Raw genomic sequence first — 25,833 nt, forward strand, 5'->3', positions numbered from 1 at the left:
CTCAGACCAATATTCTAACTCCTAAGCTAGCCCTTCAGTCCAATGTGCTTCATGCTTCAGAGTAAAGCCCGAAATTATAGCATGTTTTTAATGATATCATGGCCTAGGTTAGCCTTTTACTTAGATTTCATTCCTCTTTCTGCATCAAGATTGTCACACTCCCCCGGCTGTCCCCTGCTCTGTGTATGCAGGTGCCATCAGCGTCTGAGAATGCCTTTGTCAGTCTGGCAATCTCTGGCCCCATCCCTGGGGTTATTCAAAGGTCAGCTCTTTGAGAAAAGCACCTCTGACCTCTCTAGTGCTTTCTATGTCCACAGCACTATACTCCTGCACTCCACATCTCACTGTCATTTTGATATCGTTGTACTATCCGGCAATAAAAATATACGAGCTACTCTTTTTATCTTATGATATATTGCCATTTTAAAAAATGAAAATACCTCCTTCTCTCAAATGTCATGGCTAATGAAAAGATAAGTCAATGCAGTTTAGTCTCTCAGTGATCACTAATAATGAATATATCTCAGCAGTACTAGAAGGAGAGAACTTTTCAATAAACTGGATTCCCAGTGTTGAATGAAGATATTTGCCAAATATGCCTCACACATGTTAGCAATAACATACAAAAAGCTTAGCCAGATATTTTAACATTTAGTCCTTGCTTAGTTCAATTCTACTTTTCGCCTCTTTGGTTTTATGGTGGATTGTGCCACCTGTTTGCTAAAGACTTGTAAATGTAGCCAATCCTGCTTATAAGGTAAATCTCATCCATACCTTCATTTGATTTAACTTCTACAGTGCTCTGAAGGTTGATATTACAGTTACTTTTAAAAAAATGAGTTGCCGGGCGTGGTGGCGCACGCCTTTAATCCCAGCACTCCGGAGGCAGAGGCAGGCGGATCGCTGTGAGTTCGAGGCTAGCCTGGTCTACAAAGTGAGTCCAGGATAGTCAAGGCCACACAGAGAAACCCTGTCTCGAAAAACCAAAGAAAAAGAAAAAGAAAAAAAGAAAAAAAGAAAGAAAAATGAGTAATTTAAGTACATTTCACACTGTTAAAAGAAAAAGCTGGTTTTTGGATTCCAGTTTTCTGAATCCCTGTTCTTTGTAGTGATTCTAAAAGGCTAGATAAGTAAAATCTATAGACTCAAAATTAGTCTATAGAGAGGGCAAAGGATTTGGTTGTTTTCACAATGTAACTGAATAGATAAAAATCTTCCAAAGTTATTTTCTTAATTTTTTATTCTGATAAAATGTGTAACATAAAATGTATCATCTTAACCATTTCTGAGCATGCGGTACAATGGCATTAAGTATGTTCATATGGTTGTGCAAGCCATGGCTATCAATTCCCAGAGCTTGTGTAATCTTTCTAAACTGTACCCTGTGCCCCAGTTCCCTCCCACCTCTTTCCTCACCTGACAGTCTCCATTTTGTTTTGTGCCTCTATGATTCCTAGCAAGTCCAGGTGGCTGATGGGATATGCAGCCTTGTCCATGTGTCTGGCTTGTTTCATCTAGCATAGTCTTCAGAGCTCATCCCTGTTGTCGTGTTTCATGTGTGCGCGTATCACATTTATCTGTCATCTGTAATGGGCATACGGGTAGTTCACCTTCCTGATTTTTGGGGGTAACGCTGATGTGCCTATGTACACAAACATCTGGTTAAGGCCTTATCCATTGCTGTAGTCACATCTTCACACGACTGATGTATCATGTAATACATCTCTTTATTTTTAAAAATTAGAACCAAGAATAATTTGTTTTGAACATTGGGGCTATGTTGGTTTGCTTATGAGGATACTTTAATCATATGAATTCTTGCTAAGAATGCCCTCACAGTAGTGCGTATAGAGTTTTAACACATTCTCTATGCGTTCTATGATACTTGATATACAAGAGCCCTAAGACCTAAAAACAGACTCCCAGAGAAATTAATTATTAATGTAATATATGTTAGTCATCTGTTAACATCATAGCATTGAAGACTGTCTAATGACAATTGGTAAATATTTATTGTTTGATGTTGAATCAAAATCAAAATTTTATTTATAAGTTATTGGCCATTAGTCATGAATATGTGACTTTACTAATCACTGTGTTATGAGACTGGGTCATTTTTTTTCTTCTTCACACAATTTTATGTATTTTTTTTTCTTCTTTTGGTGTTCATGAATCATGGTCTAGTCATGTTTAAATCATAGTACATTACTAATTGGGGAAAGCTCGAAGGAACTTAGTCAGAAGTTACACTGGAAACCAGAGAACTAAATTATTATGTGTAGGAAAATATAAAAGAAGATCAGAATACTGGGACTAAAGTAGCAAAGCTGCAGAATAGTCAGCTGATTCTAGTCTTTAAATTCACACACATTAAATAAATTCTGGAGGCCTGGAGAGATGGCTCAGGGCTTAAGAACCCTGACTGCTTTTCCAAAGGTCCTGAGTTCAATTCCCAGCAACCACATGGTGGTTCACAACCATCTATAATGTGATCTAATGTGCACTGTACACATAATAAATAGATAAATCTTTTATAAAAAATAAATTCTGCAATAAAACTTGTGGTGGCCCAACTCAGTTACCATCATGCACTCTCTTCTCCACCCTCCATCCTATGTAGGAAAAGAGTCTCAGAAATACTTGTCAATCCATCTTCCTAGATTTTAGAGTCTAGATGACCTGGATGAAGGGCATTTCTAGAAGGTTTGGCTCCAGGAAAATTGAAAAGTAGCAGCAACCAAACCTTTTCTAGGCATGCCTTGGCTCGCCTTCTTCCACAGTAGCTGGCTCAACGAAACAGGTATCATTCAAAACGTGATCCAGGCCACAGATCTCATTAAGAAGTAATTGCACATAAAGCAGTCCTTTGCTTGTATTTCTGTTGCATTTCATTTGAAGTATTGGACATTAATAAAGAATGATAATCATCAGAACAAATTTTTAACATGTTATCTATATCTGAAGTATTGCTTGTTTCTAGATAATTTTATGACTTTGTCTCGTTTAATTGATCTCCTGAGAAGATGTGGGAAACTTGAGGATGTTCCAAGATTTTTCTCAATGGCTGAGAAGCACAACTCCCGAACAAAATTGGAGCCAGGATATCAGTACTGTAAAGGATTACATTTTTGGTAAATTTATTGGCAAAAAAATCCTATATCATAATGATTTGTTTCCCTCATTGTGCAGAAAAAAGAAAAGGCTTTTCTTCATATTAAAAATATCTGCACTTTGAAATGTTTTAATAAATTTATTTGTGAAGCATATTATGATCTGGTATAAAATTTATAATGAGTGACTGAAATTGTTTTCAATCAATAAGGTATACTGGAGAACCAAATGATGCCCTTCGACATTTTAACAAAGCTCGGAAAGATAGTGATTGGGGCCAAAATGCACTTTATAATATGATAGAAATCTGCTTGAACCCAGACAATGAAACTATTGGAGGTGAAGTGTTTGAAAACCTGGATGGAGACCTAGGGTGAGTAGCATTTGACACATTTCCTTTGGAACAGTTTTTAGAATATATGTGAGGGATAACAAGCAGGAGAGCAAGAGAAAACCAACTTCTACCATAATACGCAGGAAAAGGTGATTATGTGTGTGTACGTGTATGAATATACATATTTAATATACAGAGATGAAAATAATGATGCTCCATCTCAGTGCAGTAGTTTGAATGAGAACACACACATACATACACACACAAATACCCTGTGACACACGAATGTTGGCACTAACACATCATCTACGCGTATAATAGTAAGATTTAAAGTTAGCATGTCATACACTTATATTTTTAAATATTTGGTCCCCAGCTGGTAGATCTGTTTGGGAAGGATTAGGAGGTGTGTCACCACAGCTGGGCTTTGAGGTTTCAGGAGACTTGGGAGATTCCCAGTGCTTTCTCTGCTTTGTGGTTGTAAGTGAAGATGTGAGCTCTTGGCTTTCCTTTGCTGTGCCATCAAAGACTCTAACACTCTGAAAATATTAGCCAGGTTAAACAATTTATTTTTTAAGTTGTCCTGATCATAGTGTTTTATCACAACAACAACAACAACAAAAATAAAAGCAATTAGTCAAGAAGTGATTTCCATTTCCTAAGTCATGCTATAAGGATTACAAAGGCATTCCCCTAATTACTCTATCACAAATAAAATAAAAACTGTCCACATAATAGTAGGAATGACTGGCACTAGGGAAATGCCTCAGTAGATAGAGAGCATGCTGTACAGGTATGAATACTTGAGTTCAAATCCCCAGACCCTACCTACATACTCAGTGGGATTAGTGGCTGGACTGTAATTCAGTTACTCCATAGCCAGAGACAGAGGACCTGCAGAGCAAGGAGGCTAGCTAGATTGGCTGTTCAGGCAAACTCTAGGTTGAGAGAGTCTACCTTAATAAGCACGGTAAAGAGTGACTAAAGAACATTCCTGATGTCAACCTTAGCTTTCCACATAAGCACATACAAAATGTACACATAAACCTACACACACTGATAAGTCAATACAAAGAAAAATAGTAGTACCAACTTAACACATAGTAGCTTCATGCCAGCCCTGTGCTTTGTTCTTTATTTGCTCTATCTCACTGATTGTGTGCAACAGCATTGTGAAGTAAGGTCAGAGTCTCTTATCTAAGGCAATGACCAGAAAAGACAGCACAGGCGCCGAGTGGTAGCTGACTCCACAGCATTGCAGTGGTCACTGTGGGTTACTGCTGGGAAATGATGGCATCTGCTCAAGCTCTGTCTGTTGTTCGTCTCTAGAAGGCGTGGTGATGGACACAGAGGTAAAGGTTGTGTAACAGGTGGTTACTGCCTTCATCGCCTTTCATTGGCATGTAATCTATTTTTTTAAAGGTTTATTTATTTATTATTATGTACACAGTGCTCTCCCTGCATGTACACCTGCAGGTCAGAAGATGGCATCAGATCACATTATAGATGGTTATGAGCCACCATGTGGTTGCTGGGAATTGAACTCAGGACCTCTGGAAGAGCAGTCAGTACTCTTAACCACTGAGCCATCTCTCCAGCCCCGCCCCCCATTTTTAATGCAGGACAATATCTGGGCATTCAGTGGACCACACCACACATAGTGAAATGAAAGGATGCTGGTGTTCAGTGCTGCAGGAAGGCATAGTCGTACCGTGCAGAGCAGTCAGCAGATGGCGCATTGAAGAGTGGAGGAAATTAGAACAAGGAAGGACATTTCTGAAGGTTGGATTAGAGAGACAGTAAAACTTCAAAGCAGACAAATGGTTTGTTTGTTTTAGGAAAGTTACAATAATAAATATGCTATTACAGAACTGTAGTCACCCAAGTGGAGACCCTTAAACACTTGAAAATACAAAATAGAACTCAGAGGAGGAGTTGCTAGTGTGCATAGAGGTTTGAGAGACAACCTGAAGGGTTTGGTCTGTGTGAAGGACCATTTTTCAAGCTATTATATATAGCCACAGGAAACAGACTAGATTAGGGACATGCTGAGGCTAGCAGTCTCAAGGTCAAAGACAAAAACCAAATTGTACAGTTATAGAAGCCAAAGCATAGGAGCTGTAGAGGAGACAGCAAGAACAGGAGATGGACACAGCAAGAGAGTCAAGTTACCAGGGCCAGCCACATGTGGTGGCGCATGCCTTTATTCCCAGCACTCGGGAGGCAGAGACAGGCAGATAGCTGTGAGTTCAAGGCCAGCCTGGTCTACAAAGTGAATCCAGGACAGCCAAGGCTACACAGAGAAACCCTGTCTCAAGAAAGAAAGAAAGATAACTAAGGCCTGTGCCCGAGAGATGACCCAGTGGTCATGTATTGTTCTTGCAAAGGGTCTGAGTTTGGTTCATAGCACCCAAATTAGCAGCATCACATCTGGCTGTAACTCCAGCTCCATGGGGCATCTATTTCCTCTCCACTGTACTTGTATGCACACATACCCACACATACGAGGGGGGGGGGGTAGGGAAAGGGAGAGTGCAAATACAATAAAAGAATTAATAAAAAGCTTCAAACATAAGGAAAAGGATGAGTGGTTTTACTGATACACAGCGAATGAGCGAGTGAGCAAGTGTGCCTGCATGTGTGTATAGGGAATTTGCTATCAAATATTTACTATGCCTGGAACTTGCTACGTTTTATCACATATGATTTCCTTTCTGAGTGTCTGGTAGGTAACAAAATGAGTGACTTTGTATGTTTGATAAACTTAAGACACTGGTGGAAGTTTTACCATTTGTGATCTTTGAGAAGCTGTTCTACTCTCTTGAGTCTCAGTTTCCCCAAATAGAAGATACATCCAGCATATACTGAAGGAACAGAGTTGAATGAAATCAGATAACGTTTGGCCTTTTTCCTCCTTTGCTCTTCTCGTGTTCCCTCTGAGTGTAGAACACCATTGGAAAATGTTACAATTTTCCTTAGAACTTTCCTTCTTCTTTGTGGAGCTAGGGACTGAACCCAGGACATCACCTAAACTAGCCTATGAAGATTCAGTTTTTATTCTAGTTAGATATTAGCTAAAATTAACATATTTACAATGTATAGATATTGTCTGATATATAGATATTGTCTGACAATATAGATATTGTCTGATTTTCATTTTAGAGTGACTTGAGATTTAATGTCTTACTGAAAACATTAATTTGGTTAAAATTCATTTATACTGCATTCCTTGGTATTAGAAGACAATGAATAATACTCTTTATCAGGGATTATTTAAGTTCATGGATAAAGAGCAGCCAGTACGTGGAGTTGTGGTCAGTCAATTTCAAGTAGCAGACATATGTGCTTTATTCACCATTTCCACAGTTCTTCAACTGAGAAGCAGGAATCTGTGCAGTTAGCAGTGAGGACAGCAGAAAAGCTCCTTAAAGAACTAAAGCCTCAGACCCACCAGGGCCGCTTGCAACTCCGCGTAATGGAAAACTGCTGCTTAATGGCTACCAAACAAAAGTCCAGCGTGGAGCAGGCACTGAACACCTTCACTGAAATAGCAGGCTCCGAGGTCAGTGGTTCTCCTTCTTGGCTTTGTCTGCCTTGACTTGGTAAGATAAAATGCTGTTTTGGATAGTTGATTGTTTCCTGAACATGGCCTAATAGCTCACTCTTAATACAAAGTAGGTATGTAGTTTTGTGTAGCCTTACTTGGTGTGTCTTCCATTTTCATATGTTAGTGTGTGTTATTCTCTGAGGGAACATGAAATTAATTCTACAGAAAAGAAATTCTTGAGAAGAGCATAAGATAGATAATTCTGAAGAGAAGAGCTTTATGTTCTGGAGTGGTCTCATGCCATAGGTGTGGCTATGACTGGCCTACTAAGTAAAAGCAGATGCCCAGCTGTCTAGATGACTCACCTTCTTGCTCAGGTGTACTTGGCATCTTTCCAGCTGGAGAACTAAATAGGATCAGTAATGACAGTGTGTAATTAAGTCATGCAGATAAGAGTTTCTCTTTAGCCACACTTAAGTGACCTCCTGGAATCCTTTTATAATTATACTTGCTTTTTCTTTTCCTGCCCTACTCAACTCTAGTCCCTCTCGCTCACGCAGTTAGACCTTCCCGGGCACAGTACGACTAGGGGACAAGTAGTCCCAGTTAGTAATGCTGACTTCTGACCATCGTCGCTGATCTGCTTGTCTACTGAGCAGTGCTCTAGGCCGTTGAAAACTCAAAATTATGTGCCTCTCAAAGGATACCAAAAGTTTTTCTGTTTTGTTTGTCTTGGGAATAACAGTGGTTGATAGGCAACCAAAACCCTCTTAGTGTGGTCCCATTGCCCACTTTCAGGACCCTGAAAGAATAAAATGTTACGGATTTGTGTAGAGATGCCTTAGATGGCAGCTTCAGCTTACCGTAAGCCACTGTGGGACAAAACAGCAAGCTAGCCTCAACATCAGCACCACACAGAGCCGACCGAGCCTTTCTGCAAACACTAAGATGATGTTCTCAAAAGTATCACCTCAAACTGCAGAATGGAATAGGAGAAAGGTCAGATATGCCTTCCAGGATTGCCTCAGTTTCCTTCTCAGAGTAAGAATGTGATATTGTTAATGTCAGGCCTGGCTTAAAATCCAGGAAAAGACATTTGTGAAAACCAGATTTTTCTCACTAAAAATAAATTACAAAACTAAAAATAGTCCAAAGACCTCCTGTGATGTGATGTTAAGTAATTCACTCAATGGAAGAGAGAATTATCCTTTGGCAACATAAAGCATCTAGTGAGAGTGAAGAAAGTACCAAGGTCTGTTTAGTCAATTTCTGTATTATCCGTCAGATCATAGTTTTTGAAAGGTATATAATAAACATATCTTGCTGCAGAATTTATAAGACACTCTACAGTACTGCTTAGTTTTCAGAACATGGCCCCTGGGAGGTGTTATGATTGTTGTTCTTCTCCTAAAGATAAGAAGTCTAACTTCAAAATCTGCAATAAATTCACTGAGTCGTGTTAAGACTTTTTATAAAGAAATACATATTCAAATGCTGTTTCTGCGATGTTTTTTAAAAAGAAAGAAAAAAGTAGGACTCCCCTGAATTGGCATTCTGTAACAGATAGGTGTCAGCTACTAAAAAGGGGGAAATGGAATGTTCATGTAAGAACATTTGTTCATGTAAGAACAATTGTTAAAATACAATTTACAGCTAGGTATCACAGCCACCAACTACTATAAGGTAGTATTGTATCACAAAATTCAGAGTTTATATCAAGTAATTCCATTATTCCTGCTGTAAAATTTAAGAGAAATAAAACCGGGATGCAGTGAATGACATTGCAGCTCTCTGCTAGAAAGGCCAAGCAAGGTTTTCTGTGGAGATGCTTGTCTGTGCTGTGCAGGCATCGCCCTCAGTCTGTTTACTAACTGTATCAGCCAAATGATGATGAGTGAGCTGAATTTTACGAACACTGTATTTGTGTTGCTTTTTTTTTTTTTTCACTTAACTCATAGACTCATGAGTACATTCAATATCATGAATATTCATTAAACAGCCAGTAAATATTCATTATAGTGGGAATCAAGAACTAATGTATTCACTTTGGATAGTGAAGCAACAAAGTCTGGATCTGCTGGTCTGGGGAGACTCCAGGAAAATGGGTGGATCTGACCTCAGACCACCCTGCCAGTCCACAGAAGGCCCTGGGGGCCGTCGACCAAGCAGGCACAGTATCCAAAGCCCAACACAGCCTGTTGTGCTGGGCCGTGCTTGCACTCTTACTCTCTCCCTCTAAGACTGATTTGTGGGCTACAGAGAAACAGCTTCAGTGGCTGCTGGCCCAGGGGGAGCTGAGAGTGTGGATCTAGAATAGATCTGACCTCAGATCATCCCACCAGTCCACAGAGGGACCCACGGCCCACACGGGGGCCCAGGTGGCTGTGCACACGTTCTTGAACTACATCTCCATAGCCGTACTCTCTGGTTGACTGATCTAAGGTGGCACAGCCTGGATGGATCAGACAGAAACTGAGCCAGCTGTCCCAGCAGACTGTTCCCACACACTTGGGCAGAACTGAACCAGCCTGAAGGGATCGGGTGAAAGCCTGGCTAACCTCCATGAGCCAGAAGGCAGTATTTGCCCTCTCTCAGGCAGAACTGAGTCTAGGCCCCCAAAGCCCCAGTGCCCAAGGACAGGGTTTTCAAAGCCCAGCCAAAGGCAGGATGCCTACACTACCTCGAACCGATCCTTGGGCTGCAAAGCACCAGCACCAGCCTCTGTTAACCCAGTGAGGAGCCCAGGGTGTGGAGCAAGTCCCCTGGAGCTGAAACCAGGTCACCTGCCTGATCCAGGGAAGGGTTCCCTGATCCCCACAGGTGAGGGTTCTCAACCTATAGACACTCAACAACAAAGTGCTCTTAACGACCAGTGAAGGACACCAGAACCTACCTCCCAACATAAGAGACAGCAAAAGGAGTAAAGGCCAGTGTAAAAACACAAACATCAAAAACCAAACCAATGTGGCATCCCGAGATCCCAGCTATCCCAGAGAATTCAACCCTGAGAACTCAAACACAAATGAAGCACAAGAAAATGACCTGAGATCCTTAGTAATGAAGATGATAATGGACGAAACGAATAGAATCCATAGGCAAATGCAGGAAGATCCAGCCAAACAGATTGAGAACATTAAAGAGGCCTATAGAGAGGAAATGAAGACATCACTGGAAGAAATTTAGGAAAATACAAACAATCAGATGAAGGAAATTAATAAAACAGTTCACAATCTGAAGAAGAAAATGGATACAATGATAAAAACAAAGACAAAAGCAAGCCGGGAACAAGAGAACTTAGAGAAGAAAGCAGGAAATGCAGAGGTAAGTTTCTCTAACAGAATTCAAGAGATGAAGAAAGGAATTTTGGTGGTAGAAGATACAATTGTGGAACTTGATGCAGCCATCAAAGAAAATGTTAAACCTGAATAATTCCTGACACAAAACATCCAAGAAATCAAGGACAACATGAAAAGACGAAATCTGAGGATAATACGAATTGAGGAAAGAGAACAAGCCTGGCTCCAAGGCCCAGAAAACATTTTCAACAAAATCATAGAAGAAAATTTCCCCAATTTAAAGAAGATGTCTATAAGCATACAAGAGGCCTACAGAACACCAAATAGAATAGGCCAGAAAAGAAAATCCTCCCGCCACATAATAATCAAAACACAAAATGTACAAAACAAAGAAAAAATATTAAAAGCTACAAAGGAAAAAGGCCAAGTCACATATAATGGCAAACCTATCAGAATTACACCCAACTTCTCAGCAGAGACCGTAAAATCCAGAAGGGCCTGGGCAGAGGTCCTGCAAACCCTAAGATGCCAGTCCAGACTACTATACTCAGCAAAACTTTCAATAACCATTGATGGAAAAAACAAGATACTCCATGACAAAAACAAATTCAAACAGTACCTATCCACAAATCCTGTCCTACAGAAGTTACTAGAAGGAAAACTCCACCCCAAAGAGACAAGTTACAACCAAAACTACACAGGAAATAGATAACTACATCATCGCAAAAATACAACCACAAAAACTCTCTACTGTAACCAACATAAATTAAGGGACTTAGCAGTCACTGGTCATTAATATCTCTCAACATCTATGGTCTCAATTCTCTGATAAAAAGGCACAGACTAACTATATGGATACATAAACAAGAACCAACATTTGTCTGCATTCAAGAAACACATCTCGACTCAGTTCGGCTCAAAGAAGCCGTGCTTTTCCAGGAAAGTGGCGACTCCTGCTCACATGCCTGAGTCGCCACACGCTGGGAAATCTGCCCTCCACACCGTGCACAATGTGCTTGCTGCCCTGCAGCTTCGAGCCCCCAGCTCCCGAGGATGGGGCGCTAGAGTTCAGCAGAGCTGCGGGAGAGGTTGAGGCACTAGGAGAGACTTGCACAACGAAGAATTCATTTGCAAATTGCTCGACAACGGTAAAAAAGATCTCAGACACCATCGCCAAACTGAAAGCTGCCATTGCAGAACATGAAGAGGTTGGAGGGAGAAGTGAATTGTTTAATCCTGTTAGTGTAGACTGTAAGCTAAGGCAAAAAGTTGATACGGACATAGACAAGGCCCAGAATTCTGACCTGATGCTTGATACTTCGTCATTAGTTCCTGAATGTTCTTCTGTAGATATTAAATCCTCTAAAGCAACCTCAGAAACCCCTGGACCTGCACATCTCACTCACGGAGGCAATGAGGAGACTTTGGAGGCTGCCTGTCCAGTGAGCACAGGCCCAGCTCCCAGCAGCAGAGCCAGGGCACCCTCATCTGAAATGAACCAACATCTTGCCCAGCGCCGTTTCAAGTCAAACAGAAGTTACTTTCCAGCAGCATTGACAGTCTATTTATCACTAAATTGCAAAAGATCACAATCTCACACCAGACTGAACCCTCAGAAGAAAACACCAGCCGCATTATATGGAAGTGCTAGAAATGCGAGCCAGAAACCCAGTGCCCCCTCCTCATAAGTTTAAGACCAATGTGTTACCCACACAACAGAGTGACTCACCAAGTCATTGTCAGAGGGGCCAGTCTCCTGCTTCCTCAGAAGAGCGGCGATGCAAGGCCAGGCAGCATCTTGATGACATCACAGCAGCGCGCCTCCTTCCGCTCCACCACCTGCCTGCACAGCTGCTCTTTATAGAAGAGTTGCTGGCCCTGCAGAAAGAGCAGAAGCAGAGTTTCAAGGAGATGCAGGCAAAGCTCGCAGCACAGAAATTAGCAGAGAGACTGAATATTAAAATGCAGAGCTACAATCCAAAAGGGGAGTCTTCAGGGAGAGACCGAGAAGTAAGGGATGAAGATGATGCCCAGTTCAAATGAATGCTGAAGATGAGCGCGGGGAGACCTCCAAAGCTGATTGCTGAGCTGTTACTGTCTCCTGTCAAACTTCCTAACAAGCATCAAGATCAGTGTCAGACTTTGCTGAGGGACAGCGTGTTTTAAAGTTACACAAAAGTTGCTACAGAATAAGAGCCTGGTTTGTCATTGAGAAGATGATCTTCATGTGCTTGAACAGCTGAATATTTGAACATTGTGTTTGACCGTATTGTATTACAGTTTGGCAGTATGATGTGCATTGGTCTGAGAGTTTAGTGTGCTAGAGCACACTTTTTCTTTACGCTAACTGCTTTTTCCTTATTCTTACTCTTATCAAATAGCATTGCTTACATCCCTTCTGGTGAAATACTTTGTTACCCCAGGCACCCACAATGAATTAGGAAGGCCTGGTTCCCTCTCCTGAGATGAAGGGAACAGACTAAAGAGCGGTAGGCATGGATGCATGGAGTTCCTGAGGTGCTGGATGTGTGAAGTGCTGTGTAAGATACTCAGAAATGTTACAAAAGGGTATATTTGCTGCTCCTGTCCTGGGGTGATGGCTGTCTTCCTGAAATGAGGATATGGAGCCCTTTGAAGAGGTGCTGGATAGGGGAGGGTCTGCGCTGGTTTGGTGAGCTGCTCTTAGCTTCTGGTGTCTTGAGCTCCTTGCTGTCTTGGATGATAGGTCCCTGTACTGAACACTTAGGTGTGGTAAGGAAACTGGTGTTTTTCTAAGAGTTACAGTTGAATTGTCAGTATACTGCTTTTTTTCCATTTTAAACCCAAAGAGGTGTTTATAGGTTGCGGAAACCTCAGTCTCATGTATGTACACATTTGTGTTGTTTAAAAGGATTATATGATCATTTCCAGCAAAGATAACAATGTTATCAAAAAGCCCTTTGTCTATTATGTGGAACTTGTAAAGGAGAAATAAAATACCAATCAGAGCAAAAAGAAAAAAAAGAAAGAAAGAAAAAAGAAAGAAAGAAACATATCTCAGCCACAAGGATATACATTACCTAAGGGTAAAAGGCTGGAAAAAAGTATTCCAAGCAAACGGGCATAAGAAGCAAGCTGGTTTAGCCATTTTAATATCTATCTAATAAAATAGGCTTTCAACCAAAATTAATCAAAAGAGATGAGGGAAGGACACTTTATACTCATCGAAGGTAAGTTCAACCAAGATGACATGACAACTCTAAACATCTAGGCCCCCAATACAAGGGCACCCACATTTGTAAAATAAATAATAACATCGATCCCCACATAGTAATAGTGGGAGACTTCAGCACCCCACTTTGATCAAAGGATAAGTCAACGAAATAGAAAGAAGTAACGTATTTTTTTTTTTTTACACTTCCCATAGTATTAAGAAAAATGAGATAAGTGTACTGAATATAATGATTATCTGAACTAAAGAAAATGCTTCATCTTCTCCCTTGGAGGTGCTAAGGAAAGTGCTGTAGGTGATGGTGGACTTAGACCTGGGTGTGGTCAGTAAAAGTCCATGATAACCTCTGCACATGAGTAGTGCCAGAAAAGCAAGTGGAACCGTGCAGCACGGGCCTAGCACAGCTACCATGCACCATTTTCTTAATGACTTCCTGCTGCATTTCTTTGAGAATAATTGGGAGACTTCTGAAAGAAGCAGTGATTCTAGAAACAGGTGTGATCCAAGATCTAGGGAAATAAGCATTTTTACAAACAGAAGTGGGCCAAGTGTCTCAGAGTGACAGGAAAAGTATAAATTCACTACAGCAGAGAAACGTGTCTAATTCAAAACATGTCACTCAGGGGAATGAGACAGGAATTCATGGAGGAAATAGTACATGGTGGACTAGGCTGGTGTGCACTGCCCACTCGCTCTAATGGCACCACTTGAACCATGTATAGCGATTACAGTGGCACTTTACTGGCGTCACCTGAGTCTTCCTTTGTGGTAACTGAGAATAAAGAACTTTGCTTCATAGGCTATACCAGGAAAGTACAAAGTTCACACCAAAGGTCATAAGAAGGCCTGATTGTCTAGTGCTGAGATTTGAACTTGGTTTTCAGTTTCAGAACATTTTTCACTTATGGAGATGGGGAGATAGATGGCTCTTATGGTGAAGTGAGGGTCAAACAAGCATCAGCTCAGATTCCCTAATACCCACATAAAACGTCAGAAGCAGAGGTGCACCTCTCTAGCCCCAGCACTTGGGAAGCCGAGGCAGGCAGATCCCTGAGGGTACTGACCAGACAGCCTTAGCCAAATCATTGCACTCCATGTTCAATGTGTGACCCTGACTCAGAAAATAAGATTCAGATTAGTAAAGTAACTGAAAGACACCTAACATCAGCCTCACATGCACGCACGCACACACACACACACACACACACACACACACACACACACACACACACACACGGACACACACACACGGACACTAATAAGAGAGAGAGATACTGATCACTTAGCTATGAAGAGCTGGTTCATTTTAATCAGAGTAAAGGCTGTAAAATCAAAGACTTAGAAGTCTGTGCTGTATGGACATTTTTGCTCCTGTTAATGGAGGCTAGTCTCTTCTTAGGTCTTTTTAGAACCAGTTGACAGATCCATGGTAGGCCCCCATTATCTGCCATCTCCTATCACTGGTATACTGTAAATAGGGTGCAGTTTCATAACTTGTAACGGTCTATTCATCTCCTCAAAAACTACTACTATTTGACTAGGATTGGTGATCAAATAAAACCCTTTTGCTATGCCTCATTTGGTTGAGCAAACTACATTTTGAGGGGGCTGGAGAGATAGCGTAGAGGTTACGAGCACTGCTTGCTCTTCCAAAGGTCCTGAGTTCAATTTCCAGCACCCACATGGTTACTCACAACCATCTATAATGAGATCTGGCGCCCTCTTCTGGCATATAGTTGTACATGCATTTAAAACACTGCGTACTTAATAAATAAATCTTAAAAAAAAAAACTACATTTTGAAAATAAAATTAGAGGCTGGACACTGAAGATGCACGCCTTTCTCTAGCTCTAGGGAAACTGCGGCAAGTGGATCTCTGAGTTTGAGACCAGCCTGGTCTACATAGTAAGTTCCAGGACAGCCAAGGCTATGTAGAGACCTTGACTACAAAACAAAACAAAACAAAAGCAAATATAAATAAATAAATAATAAATAAAATTAAACAGGGGAAAGTATTATATCCCTCTCTTTCTTCTGACTTCCAACAAAGGCCGGTCGGTCTCAGGCACAAATAGATGATCATTTCATGCTCCATTTTGGATATTTGCCATTAGTTGCTCAAATCTGTAGCCTTACAGACAACCATTGTTATAGCCACAACATTGCAGTTTCTTACCACATTTCTAATTCAAGACATTAAGCTGAGACCCTCCTCCGGAAACTATCATGATCTCTCTGCCAAGCTTAGTTGGGGACTTGTACACTGTTGCTTAAGTCTACTTTCTGGGTACATTCCTGTGGTTTCCATCATATGCCAGTTCTAACTAACTGCTTAGCTTTCTAGAAGACTGATTTGGGGGCTTTACCTTTGTCGAAGGGAATATTGTGCTGCATAGACCATATCAGGAGACTGCAGGCTTTACGTCTACAAGTCTGATTCAAACCACGAGTCCATTCCATGGACTGTGCAAGTAACTAAGGGACATTTCATTGGCCGAACTTCACTGAGAAAAAGAGTTTCTTGGCTTTTGTTTTGTTTTGTTTTTAATAAAAGTGAGGAGCAATAGCAGTAGGGTGAATTTGGGGGTGAATATGTCTCTCCTATTTGCCAGTTGGAAAGAACCAAGGAGGCAAAACTTTAAATCTGAAAGAAAAACTGCTCAGGAACCATACAGTAAGTCAGATTTTATTCTCTCTGTTTCTGTACAAAATCGAATCAGCCAGTCACTCTCACTACAAATTAAGTTGCACTAAGTGCTGGAACTGTGCTTTAGTGTCCGCATAGTTTGTGAATTCACGCCCATTTACTGATTTCCTTGCCATGGCTTGCGATTATTCGCTGTGTTAAACAGTAATAGTCACATTTACCCAGCAAGGAGCTGGAGGGAAGGCACGGGTGAGTGCTTGCTGCTTCCCGCATGGTGCGTCTTGTGGCCTGAAGTTTCGTTTTTCCACAGAAGGATCATATCCCGGCTCTCTTGGGAATGGCAACAGCTTATATGATCTTGAAGCAGACGCCAAAAGCCAGAAACCAGCTGAAGCGCATTGCCAAAATGACTTGGAATCCCATTGAAGCCGAGGATCTGGAGAAGAGCTGGCTGCTGCTTGCTGATATTTATATTCAGTCAGCAAAATATGACATGGCAGAAGAATTACTAAAGCGTTGCCTGTGCCATAACCGGGTAGGTGACTAAGAAACAATGGTTAACTGTGTTGCATAAGCGTCCTGTAGTACAGCCCTGGGTCCGTTTCTGATGTTTCTCCTTTGTGTCCTGAATTTTAAATGTTTATTCGTACTATAATCAGGAAATGAACATTAATGATTAAAAAAAGAAGAAGCTGTGTTCCCTTGAAGGTAATGAACAGATAGGTTTATGTAGCTTCAAGTTTTAGCTGGAGATGCCCCGCTTGCAGAAAATGCTTTAGGAATACCAAGCTTTCGCCATGATTACCCATCTCGCCCCAGAACTAATGAGAAATTGCAGGGTATTCATTGTGACTGCCTGTCCCTCCCTTTAGGATGTGTTCATGATGAAATTACTGCAGCTGTATGTCATTTCTAATTCAATTTAATAAAAGTCCTTATTTTCAGGTAGAAAAGCAATTCTTCAACTCTATACTATGTAAGCCCTTTCTACTTATAATCTGCTGTTTAGACACAGAAATAAGATATCTTATTATGAACTTTTTTTAAAGTTCAGGTGTGAATTAGTATTTGCTGAGAAATATCTATTTAACTTAGAAAGTTGAGGCTATTTATATATACAGCTTCATACCAATTAGCTAAAAATGTTAATTACAGTAAATATGGCTTTTATTCTCTTTAAGCATATTAAAATGAGTTATTTACTTTTTAATGAGGAGTTATGATTACCTAGTAGTAGTAGCAAGCTCATTTCATAGGCATTAAAAACCTACCAGTTGGTAGACTATGCAATGTTAATTCACATCCAAAGACCTTCTAGGTCTTTGTGATCCAGCTGGCAAGAGATCACATTCAAAGATCTTCTAGGTCTGTGTGATCCAGCTGGAATACAAACACGCCTTTAATCCAGGAGACAGAGGCAAACAGATCAGAGTTCAAGGCCAGCCTGGTATAGAGCAAGTATCAGATGAAGAAAAGCTTAGATCTAGGTGTGGTGATACATGCCTTTAATCTCAAACAAAGGTAAAGTTAGTTTGTAGAAGGAAGTGCCCATGTTTGAAAGTGATGTCTAATTGAGTGTCAGAAAAGGTGATGAATCAGAGAAGACTTGACAGAATAGGATACACCCAACTCTCACAAGACGAGAGGAAAGGGAAGCTACTTAAGAGGCAGTTTTACAGAAAGAGGAGGCAGTTTTACCAGGACAGTAATAGAGAGATGGGTTGCAGAGAAAGAACTCAGGTGAAGATGGAATGAGCCAGAAAATGAGGAGCCAGAATATTAGAGCAGAGTGCTGAGTTAGTTGAAGCCAAGCAGAGCAATTCGGGCCAACAGAAGCTAGATTAACTAAGTCAGCTGGGAGAAGAGTTTGAGCCAGAACAGCTGAGTTGAAGCAGCCAGCCCAGAGCTCAATGACAACAAGAAAGGGTGAGCTCATTAAGCAGTAAGTCTCAGAGGCTGAAAATGTTCTAGGCCTAGCTAGGTTAGATTGTACAGAGGCTAGAAGCTTCCACGACTAGGTCTAGGTTTGCAGAAGGAGGCAGTAAACCTCCGAGGCAATAATTGAGCCAGGAGAATAAAAGTTACTTTTATAAGACCAGTTTCATTAATTTTATCTTATATTGGCCCCAAAAACGGAATCCTCATTGATAGGCTTTAAAATGTAAGCTGCTGTATTAGATGAACACGGTGCGCCTGGTCTGAGATTAAGTGACGCTGAGTAGGAAGTAAGGCTTTGACGTGGATAGAATCCCAGCTCCGGTCAGCCCTGACCAGAAGGCAGCGCCTGGTGTGACTGAATGTGCTTGCTCCTGCAGAATCTCCATCAAGCCCTGTTGCTTTAGGATGCCGATTTGAAAGCAGGAGACTCAGGAATCAAAGCTGAGGAACCTTGAATTACATAATCTTAAAATGAAAACCACTGATATTTGACCAAGAAAGCATAAAACAACACTGGGGCATTGTACCATACCAGATGGCAGGAAAGCTATCAGTGTTGCTAAGAGTTGTGCCAGGCACTCAGGAGCCACATTGAAGACAGCGCAGCAGTCAGAATTGGGACACCAAGTACCAAAAGGAATGAGAACTGCAATAGATTAAAATCCTTCCAATATGTCAAACAGATGACTGCATAAAAATACAAAAAAAAAAAAAAACAGGATCAGTCAACACTGCAGTGTGCTAATAAGCTGGCTGACTCTGTCAGACGATGGGAAATCCAGCACCTGTCCTGGGTTTTCTGTATAAACTGTACTGTTAAGTAGCCGAATCTTTGATAAGACTTCTCAATGTAGAGATGTTTCCAGGTAATTAATAAGCAATGATAAGTATCACTGTTTTTCAATATTGGTGAGTTTATGAATGGACAGAATATTACAAAAGGGGAGACAATCAAACATTTTGTGTTTTGTAATGGAAAAACAAAATGTCTGTGACAGAGATGGAGCTAGGATGAAAAACTACACAGCATCAAGATAAGTACAACAGTGCACTATATTTTCAATCATTTGAAATAGAAAAATAAAATCTAAACATTTAAGACTGTACTGTGCTGAGCTATGGGGCATCCAAGTGGTAAATAGGGGCTTTCCCAGGCTCGCATTTTTGTCTGTCTGTGTTTTAATGGAAACTGATTGTAGTGAAAATAGTGATCAAATATCTTAGAATAAGGAAAAATGTTATAATACATTCTGTTGGCATATAAAAAACATTCATACTGGGTCTCTAACACAGTGGTTCTCAACCTGTGGCTTGTGATTCTTTGGGGATCAAATGACACTTTCACAGGGATGGCACATCAGATACACAGCATATCGGGTGTTTACCTCATTCATAACAGTAGCAAAATTGTGCTTATGAATAGCAATGAAAATAATTTTATGATTGGGGGTTCACCATAACACGAGGAATTATATCAAAGGGTTATAGCATTAGGAAGATTAAAAACCAATGCAAGAAGCAGGAAATACCAATGATATCAGACTATATTATAGAAACAACACAAAAATGTGTTCAGCTAAATCCATGTGAAGAGGAATGCTGTTGTTAAGATTCTTTATGCTACTTTTGGTTAAGATAATAATAGAGACAGGAGAGAAATTCTCTAGATCAAAACCAACTCGAGCTATTTCAAACCACTCACAAGCTATGTATGACATGGATTGGATTCTCAGTCTAACAAATTCTTAAAATAAATTATATTTTAACAATTTGAAATATGCCTAATGTCTGAGTAAATGAGTGACTAAGGATTGGCACTTTCTGTGTGGGTTATGTTTAATGAAGGCTTTATCTTTTAGAAAAGCATTCTGGCATATATATTATATATATGACTATATATATATGATTAAAATTATGTAGTATCTGAGGATATTTTTCTTGGTAGTGTGGAAGTGTAAGTATAGGGCAGGAAACAAGTCAGTGTTGACTTTAAAGGAAAATCGTGTGTCCATTGAGCTCATTGTACTCTTGACCCTGTGTGTTTAAATGAGTGACAATATAATGGGTCCCACCTGCATAAGAGCAAAGTCTGCATGCTATTATGTGCGTTTCTTCTTCTGTGAAAGGGAATTGTGCTTCTGACGGTTATGAGCTGGCTTTTGGAATAAGAATCATCTATTGCGTCCTGCACATACTTTGGTGGAATACTCAAATTTGAAAACCATTTCTTTCCACACCATTTAGATGGGTTAATATGACTGGTGTCCATGTTATGCACGTCGCATAAAATTGTATTGGTATGGAGTTTAATCTATTCATGTCTTCCATTGCCCCTAAGTCCTGCTGCAAAGCTTATGAATATATGGGATACATTATGGAGAAAGAACAAGCTTATACAGATGCGGCCTTCAACTATGAGATGGCATGGAAACACAGTAACCAGACAAATCCTGCAGTGGGTGAGTTTGGCAAACTGGGCCCAGTGTGTTAACAAGAAATAGTATATTATTTTTAAATCTTTGAAATGTATTTTAGGACAATATATATACTAAATGCCACCTTCCACTATGGATGTTTTATTTTCATAATGACTCGATTACCTGTAAATAGTTCAATATAATTCCCTGAAGATCCAGCCTGTCTTCAGTCTGGAAACTAGACTTATTCTACCTTTTCTTCTCCCTTCACTCTGCTATTTGAAAAAAAAAGTCCCGCTTTCAAATAAATTATGCAAATATTCCATTACATCATCACCTAAGTTTCTTTTGCTGTGGGTCTTCTAAAGCCTTTAGCACTCAAGTACAGTTGTTGGGGTGTTACAAAGGGCTGCATTTCTCCTAAAATTCTCATCAGTCATGTGTGCAGACTCTTATGTAGGGATTGTTAGTCTCCAGTGTCTGAACAGTTGGGTGGCATAAATAGTGACTAACCTCAGCCTCCTGGTGATGGTGCTCCTCCCACTGAGCTGAGTCTGATTCCCTGGACCAGTGAGAGGATGGCCCTTCCATGGACACTTCCTCCTGAGGTGACCCTGAGGTACTTCCTGCTGTTCTGGAGAGAACTGTCATCTTCCCCTACTTAGCACTGTCCCACAAAACTGCTAAACATGGCCTAAACTCTCCCTTTGAACATTGTCAAGATTTTTATAGTTGAGATAGAGATGGAGCATTTCCGTGGCCACAACACATGAAAAATTACTTTGTTTGCTGTGTCCCTCCTGAACTATTTCACTGCATGTGAGTATGTTTGTAAATGTGGCTTGCCTCACTGTGAGCACACAGGTGTTGATGTTTTTATTAGATTAGGCCATTCCAAGCTATGAATGTAGCCTAAGACACACCAGTGTTTTAGCAGCTGTGTCACAATGTTTGAGTGCAGTCAGTCAGTACTCCTTACAATCACTGTCACATGTGCAGCTTGGCCCCTGACTTGTGCTTCTTTAGGATATGTTAAATTACTAGATTGGACAAAGTAAAGGAACTTATAATTGTTATATCATTCCCAGGAATTATACGTCATATGAAATAGTCATCTTGTAAAATGGAAATTTCTTAAATACCCATAAAATATAAATAATTTTGACAATTTAGTCCTTCAGAGTAATATGTTTCAAAGTTATTTATATATTCTGTTCCTTGGAAAGCTTCAGAAAATGCAGAGACTCCAACTCACCAGCTTTTCCTGTATTTTATTGTAGTCTACAGATGATCTTGGCAGCTCTCCCAGTGTTCATTTCATAGGTGTTTCTCTGACATTTTCAATTATTTAGTTTCTCCCTTAAGCTTGTCACTATATCCAGTACTCCAATCTGGCTGGCCAAATTAACAGTATATTTCACTTTCACCTGTCAAGAAACCCTTTAAAATCCATATACTGTTTTCATAGAATTCTGAATAAGATGCTGTCATTGCAAATGGCACTAAGATAGATATGCCAATAATATGTATCATATATATAGTTATATTCCTTGTATAAATATGCCCAAGAACACATTTTAAATGAGAAACACTTTAAAATAGAAGAACACTGGGAACTGAGAGCCAGTGAGGGAAGAACCTACTTACACCTCCACTTCGGCTGCATGGCAGTCACTAGACTTCTTGTTTCACTTTCTCCTTTTCTGCTGCTCACCCTGTAATTGAGTACATATGCCTTGGACAGATGTGGTGTGCGTGTCCTGTGCTGTCCATGTTCCTTGTGCTCCCTAGCCCTTTATTGCCTTACTTTGTTTTGTTCAAGATGACCTTATTGACTTCCAACAGTAAAGTTATGATTTTAATATAAGTTTTTTTAACCAGGAAAATTACTATTATGTATATGGTACTCCAAAGTTTTTAAAAACATATCATAATTAAGACTACTATTTTGAACATTAAAATTGTAGTAAGAGGGACTGGAGAGATGGCTCAGCAGTTAAGAGCACTGGCTGCAATTCCAGGGGACCCATGCTCCATTCCCAGTACCCACATGATGGTTCACAACCATCTGTAAATCCAGGTCCAGGGAATCTGACTTCCTCTTCTGGTCTCTACAAGTGGGGTGTGTGTGTGTGTGTGTGTGTGTGTGTGTGTGTGTGTGTGTGTGTGTGTGTGTGTGTGTGTGTATGCAAACAAATCACTCATAGACATAAATAAAAACAAATATAAATATAATTATACTGTAAGAGGTAAAAATTGTTTCTGTAATAGTTAAGGAAACTGAAAACCAAAAATACAGATACTGTCCTTATGGTTTCAAAGTTAATCAGCAAGCCAGAAACTCACAATTACACATTTGAAAGGTTTCAGTAGTTTGATGAGAAAAGTTACCAATTTTACCCAGCTGTGAAACCTGTGAGATACCATAATGACTTGCCTGGCAAGACATATCAGTTGGTGCAGTAGTGGCTGGCACAAATGGCCAGGAGTAACCACCCACTTTATAATTGGATTTAATTCTTGTTCCATGAGGTGAAACCCATACTTGGCACCATTGTTGGGCCAAGAACCTTTGGTTAGACATTACATGGGTCCTAGAGGAAAATGTATTAGTATCATTCTGCTAAATGGACAAGTACTAAACTGACTCCTAATGGATGCCTTATTGTTATCCCCATAGATTAGTGCACATTTGAACCATCATCAGAGAAGCTTCTGTTTGCAATAGATGGTGATTAACACAGAAAACCACAAGGTGGCCAAGGTGCAGAGAATAAGAGCATGAAAATACTCAGCTCTCAATTGGGCATCTACACTACACCTTCTCCTCCCAAAACTTGGGGTTCATTGTGGAAGAGGAGGTGGAAAGATTGTAATCTTTTCTTAGTCTTGGAGTAGTCTTATAGGAGAGCAATGGGCGTTTTAATTGTCTTAAAACTTCTAATTGTCAGCACTAGAAGAATGACACTTCTGTATGCATAATTGTGACAATCTTGCTATTCATTGATTTGGACCTCTGATGACTAATCTACCCACCTATGCTGCTCTCTGAGTTGCTGTCTCCTCAGCAAGTGGTTTGGTTTCTTACATGTCTTACCATTGGGTATGTTGTTTTCTGCCTTGTGAGTTTTTATTGTAACCTGAAATCAGGGAGACCTGTTTAGTAAGTTAAAGAAACCACACTTGTGGACTAGCAGTTCTGATACCGACCAGTTACCCACTGTCGTCCTTTTAAACTCTGTTCTTTTCTGTTTGTTCTTCTTAATTTCACTTTGCTGTCTATTGTCATGTCACTTTTCTCTGTACTAGTTTGGCCAACAGCCTCCCTTAAGGCTTCTCTAATAAGTCAACAAAAGAGGAAGAAAAAACATGTACCACTGTATAATATTTTTTTGTCTTAACAGGATACAAATTGGCATTTAATTACTTAAAAGCAAAACGATATGTGGATGCAATTGACGTATGTCACCAGGTAAATACTTAAATTACAATTTCTTAAAATAGTACAGAGGTTGGAAAGATGTCTCAGCTTCTAAAGTCTAAGGCTCATAACCAAAAGTACAGATACACAATTTTCTTTTACTCCCAAGATGTCATTGGATAGAAAGAAATAAAAGATGCAGTTTTTTAGCTAACTAGTTTGTTAAATAAATTATGAAGAAATTATCAGTATTTAGTTAAAAATAAGAAAATAAATTTATTTAAAACAAGGATTGTTTTTTATTTAAAATTGGGGTTACAATGGTAAAAAATGTTTGTGTTAATTTAAAGACATAGGCTGGTAGGGAAAAGATGTTAAACAAAACCCAACTTGGAAGGTATTTGAAGGCCTGGAGAGATGGTTCAGCAGTTGGGAGCATCCGCTGCTTCTGCAGAGGACCCTGGAGTAGTTGCCAGCAACAATGTGCAGATCTGGATCATCTGTGACCGCTGTTCCAGGGACTCTCCCATCACCCTTTTCTGGCCTCTGCAGCCACCACAGATACATTTGATGTCAGAGGTCATATTTTTAAGTGGAACTTTTTGTGAATATATCCAAATTCTATATATCTAAATAGAATAAATCTAAATTAGAGACTTTTGATTTGTAAGTTATAGAATATACGCCATAATTTAGAAAGTATTTCTGCATTTCATCTCATTAAAACTCTGAAATTAAAATGACATAGTTAAGTTTCTTCTAGAATTCCACAGCTCTTTGTGTCTGCCATGTCCCAGTAGTCCTCCAAGCCAGGCAACAGTTTGAGAATGAGTCCCTTACAGTTTCTCATGGCCCTTACGTCAGACAGCTATGTACCAACATTATGGTATAAACACCAGGCTAGGGGATTGCTGTTGGTTGCTTAATTCCATCAGGTAGTGCTTCTCACTAAGATAAGGGTGAGCACAAAGAAGGCTTATGCATTAGAATCACTTGTGGAGTTAGTTCTGTCTTCTTAAATGAATAGCTCTTCACTCTTAGACTTGTATTCCTGAGAATTGGAACATTCCAAAATCAGCCCAGATAAATCTGATGTATGTTCCCAGTTAGTATCACTCTCCCAGAGTGTATCAGACACAGCAGGTACCTAAGATACAGTGTTATAAGTTGTCTTCTGTATCATCTGTTAAGGAAGCTTATATGGGATGTTTCCATATATGGTTCCATATTCTGACGTTCTTATCTGCCTGTCTAAATGAATCACTACTTTACAGCTAAGAGTCTCACCTTTGAAAAGTGTGAGAGTTACAGTGTTAATATAGGGAACTCTTGGCCACAGTTCCCATTTATACATTTATAGTAAGTGTCATAGCTCCCTTGTTCTCAACAGTTTATTACAAGTTGTTTTGGTTTTGTTCTCCCAGGTTCTTAAAGCACATCCAACTTACCCCAAAATCAGAAAGGATATACTCGATAAGGCCCGTGCCTCCTTAAGACCTTGAAAATGATTGTTTTAACTGAAGTGTCCAGCAGAGAGATAACAGGGATCCCACAGCCTTGGTAGCCTTGTAGCAGGCGCTCCAGCTGACAGCGTCACAGAAGCATGTCCTGCCTTCTCCAGCAGAGGCTGCTGCTGTCCATGGACAAACCATGGTCTGCGGTGTCACTGGTGGAGTGCTGGCTGAGATCTGATCTTTCTCTCTTCCACTAGGCGCAATCATGATTAAGGCTAGCACTTCCTCCAGAGGATATTTTTGTTAAAGTCTTGGTGATACATCTTTTCTGAAGACTATTAGATTTTTTTTAATAATCTTATTTAAAGTCTACTGTTATCTGTTCATTTTTATTATAGTTTATGATATAATGTCATGTAATTTATGAAAAAAAGAATAAATATTTTAAATGTATATT

The 25,833-nt window shown here is 40.0% G+C and overlaps 1 protein-coding gene and 1 pseudogene across 1 annotated transcript in view; both read left to right on the plus strand.

Moving 5' to 3' along the window:
- Window positions 1-25,488, plus strand: part of Ttc21b (tetratricopeptide repeat domain 21B) — a 76,252-nt gene extending 50,764 nt beyond the window's left edge. Inside the window, exons 23-29 of the mRNA XM_051167098.1 lie at window positions 2,981-3,131; window positions 3,323-3,484; window positions 6,812-7,007; window positions 16,457-16,681; window positions 20,423-20,543; window positions 23,906-23,973; window positions 25,347-25,488. Coding sequence (XP_051023055.1) covers window positions 2,981-3,131; window positions 3,323-3,484; window positions 6,812-7,007; window positions 16,457-16,681; window positions 20,423-20,543; window positions 23,906-23,973; window positions 25,347-25,424 — 1,001 coding nt within the window. The 3' untranslated portion in view covers window positions 25,425-25,488. The remainder of the gene's footprint in view (window positions 1-2,980; window positions 3,132-3,322; window positions 3,485-6,811; window positions 7,008-16,456; window positions 16,682-20,422; window positions 20,544-23,905; window positions 23,974-25,346) is intronic.
- LOC127207722 (DNA-directed RNA polymerase II subunit GRINL1A-like) lies at window positions 11,299-12,341 on the plus strand (annotated as a pseudogene).
- Window positions 25,489-25,833: the final 345 nt, after the last annotated feature.

The sequence above is a fragment of the Acomys russatus genome, chromosome 24, assembly GCF_903995435.1.
Source record: "Acomys russatus chromosome 24, mAcoRus1.1, whole genome shotgun sequence".
Lineage (NCBI taxonomy): Eukaryota > Metazoa > Chordata > Mammalia > Rodentia > Muridae > Acomys > Acomys russatus.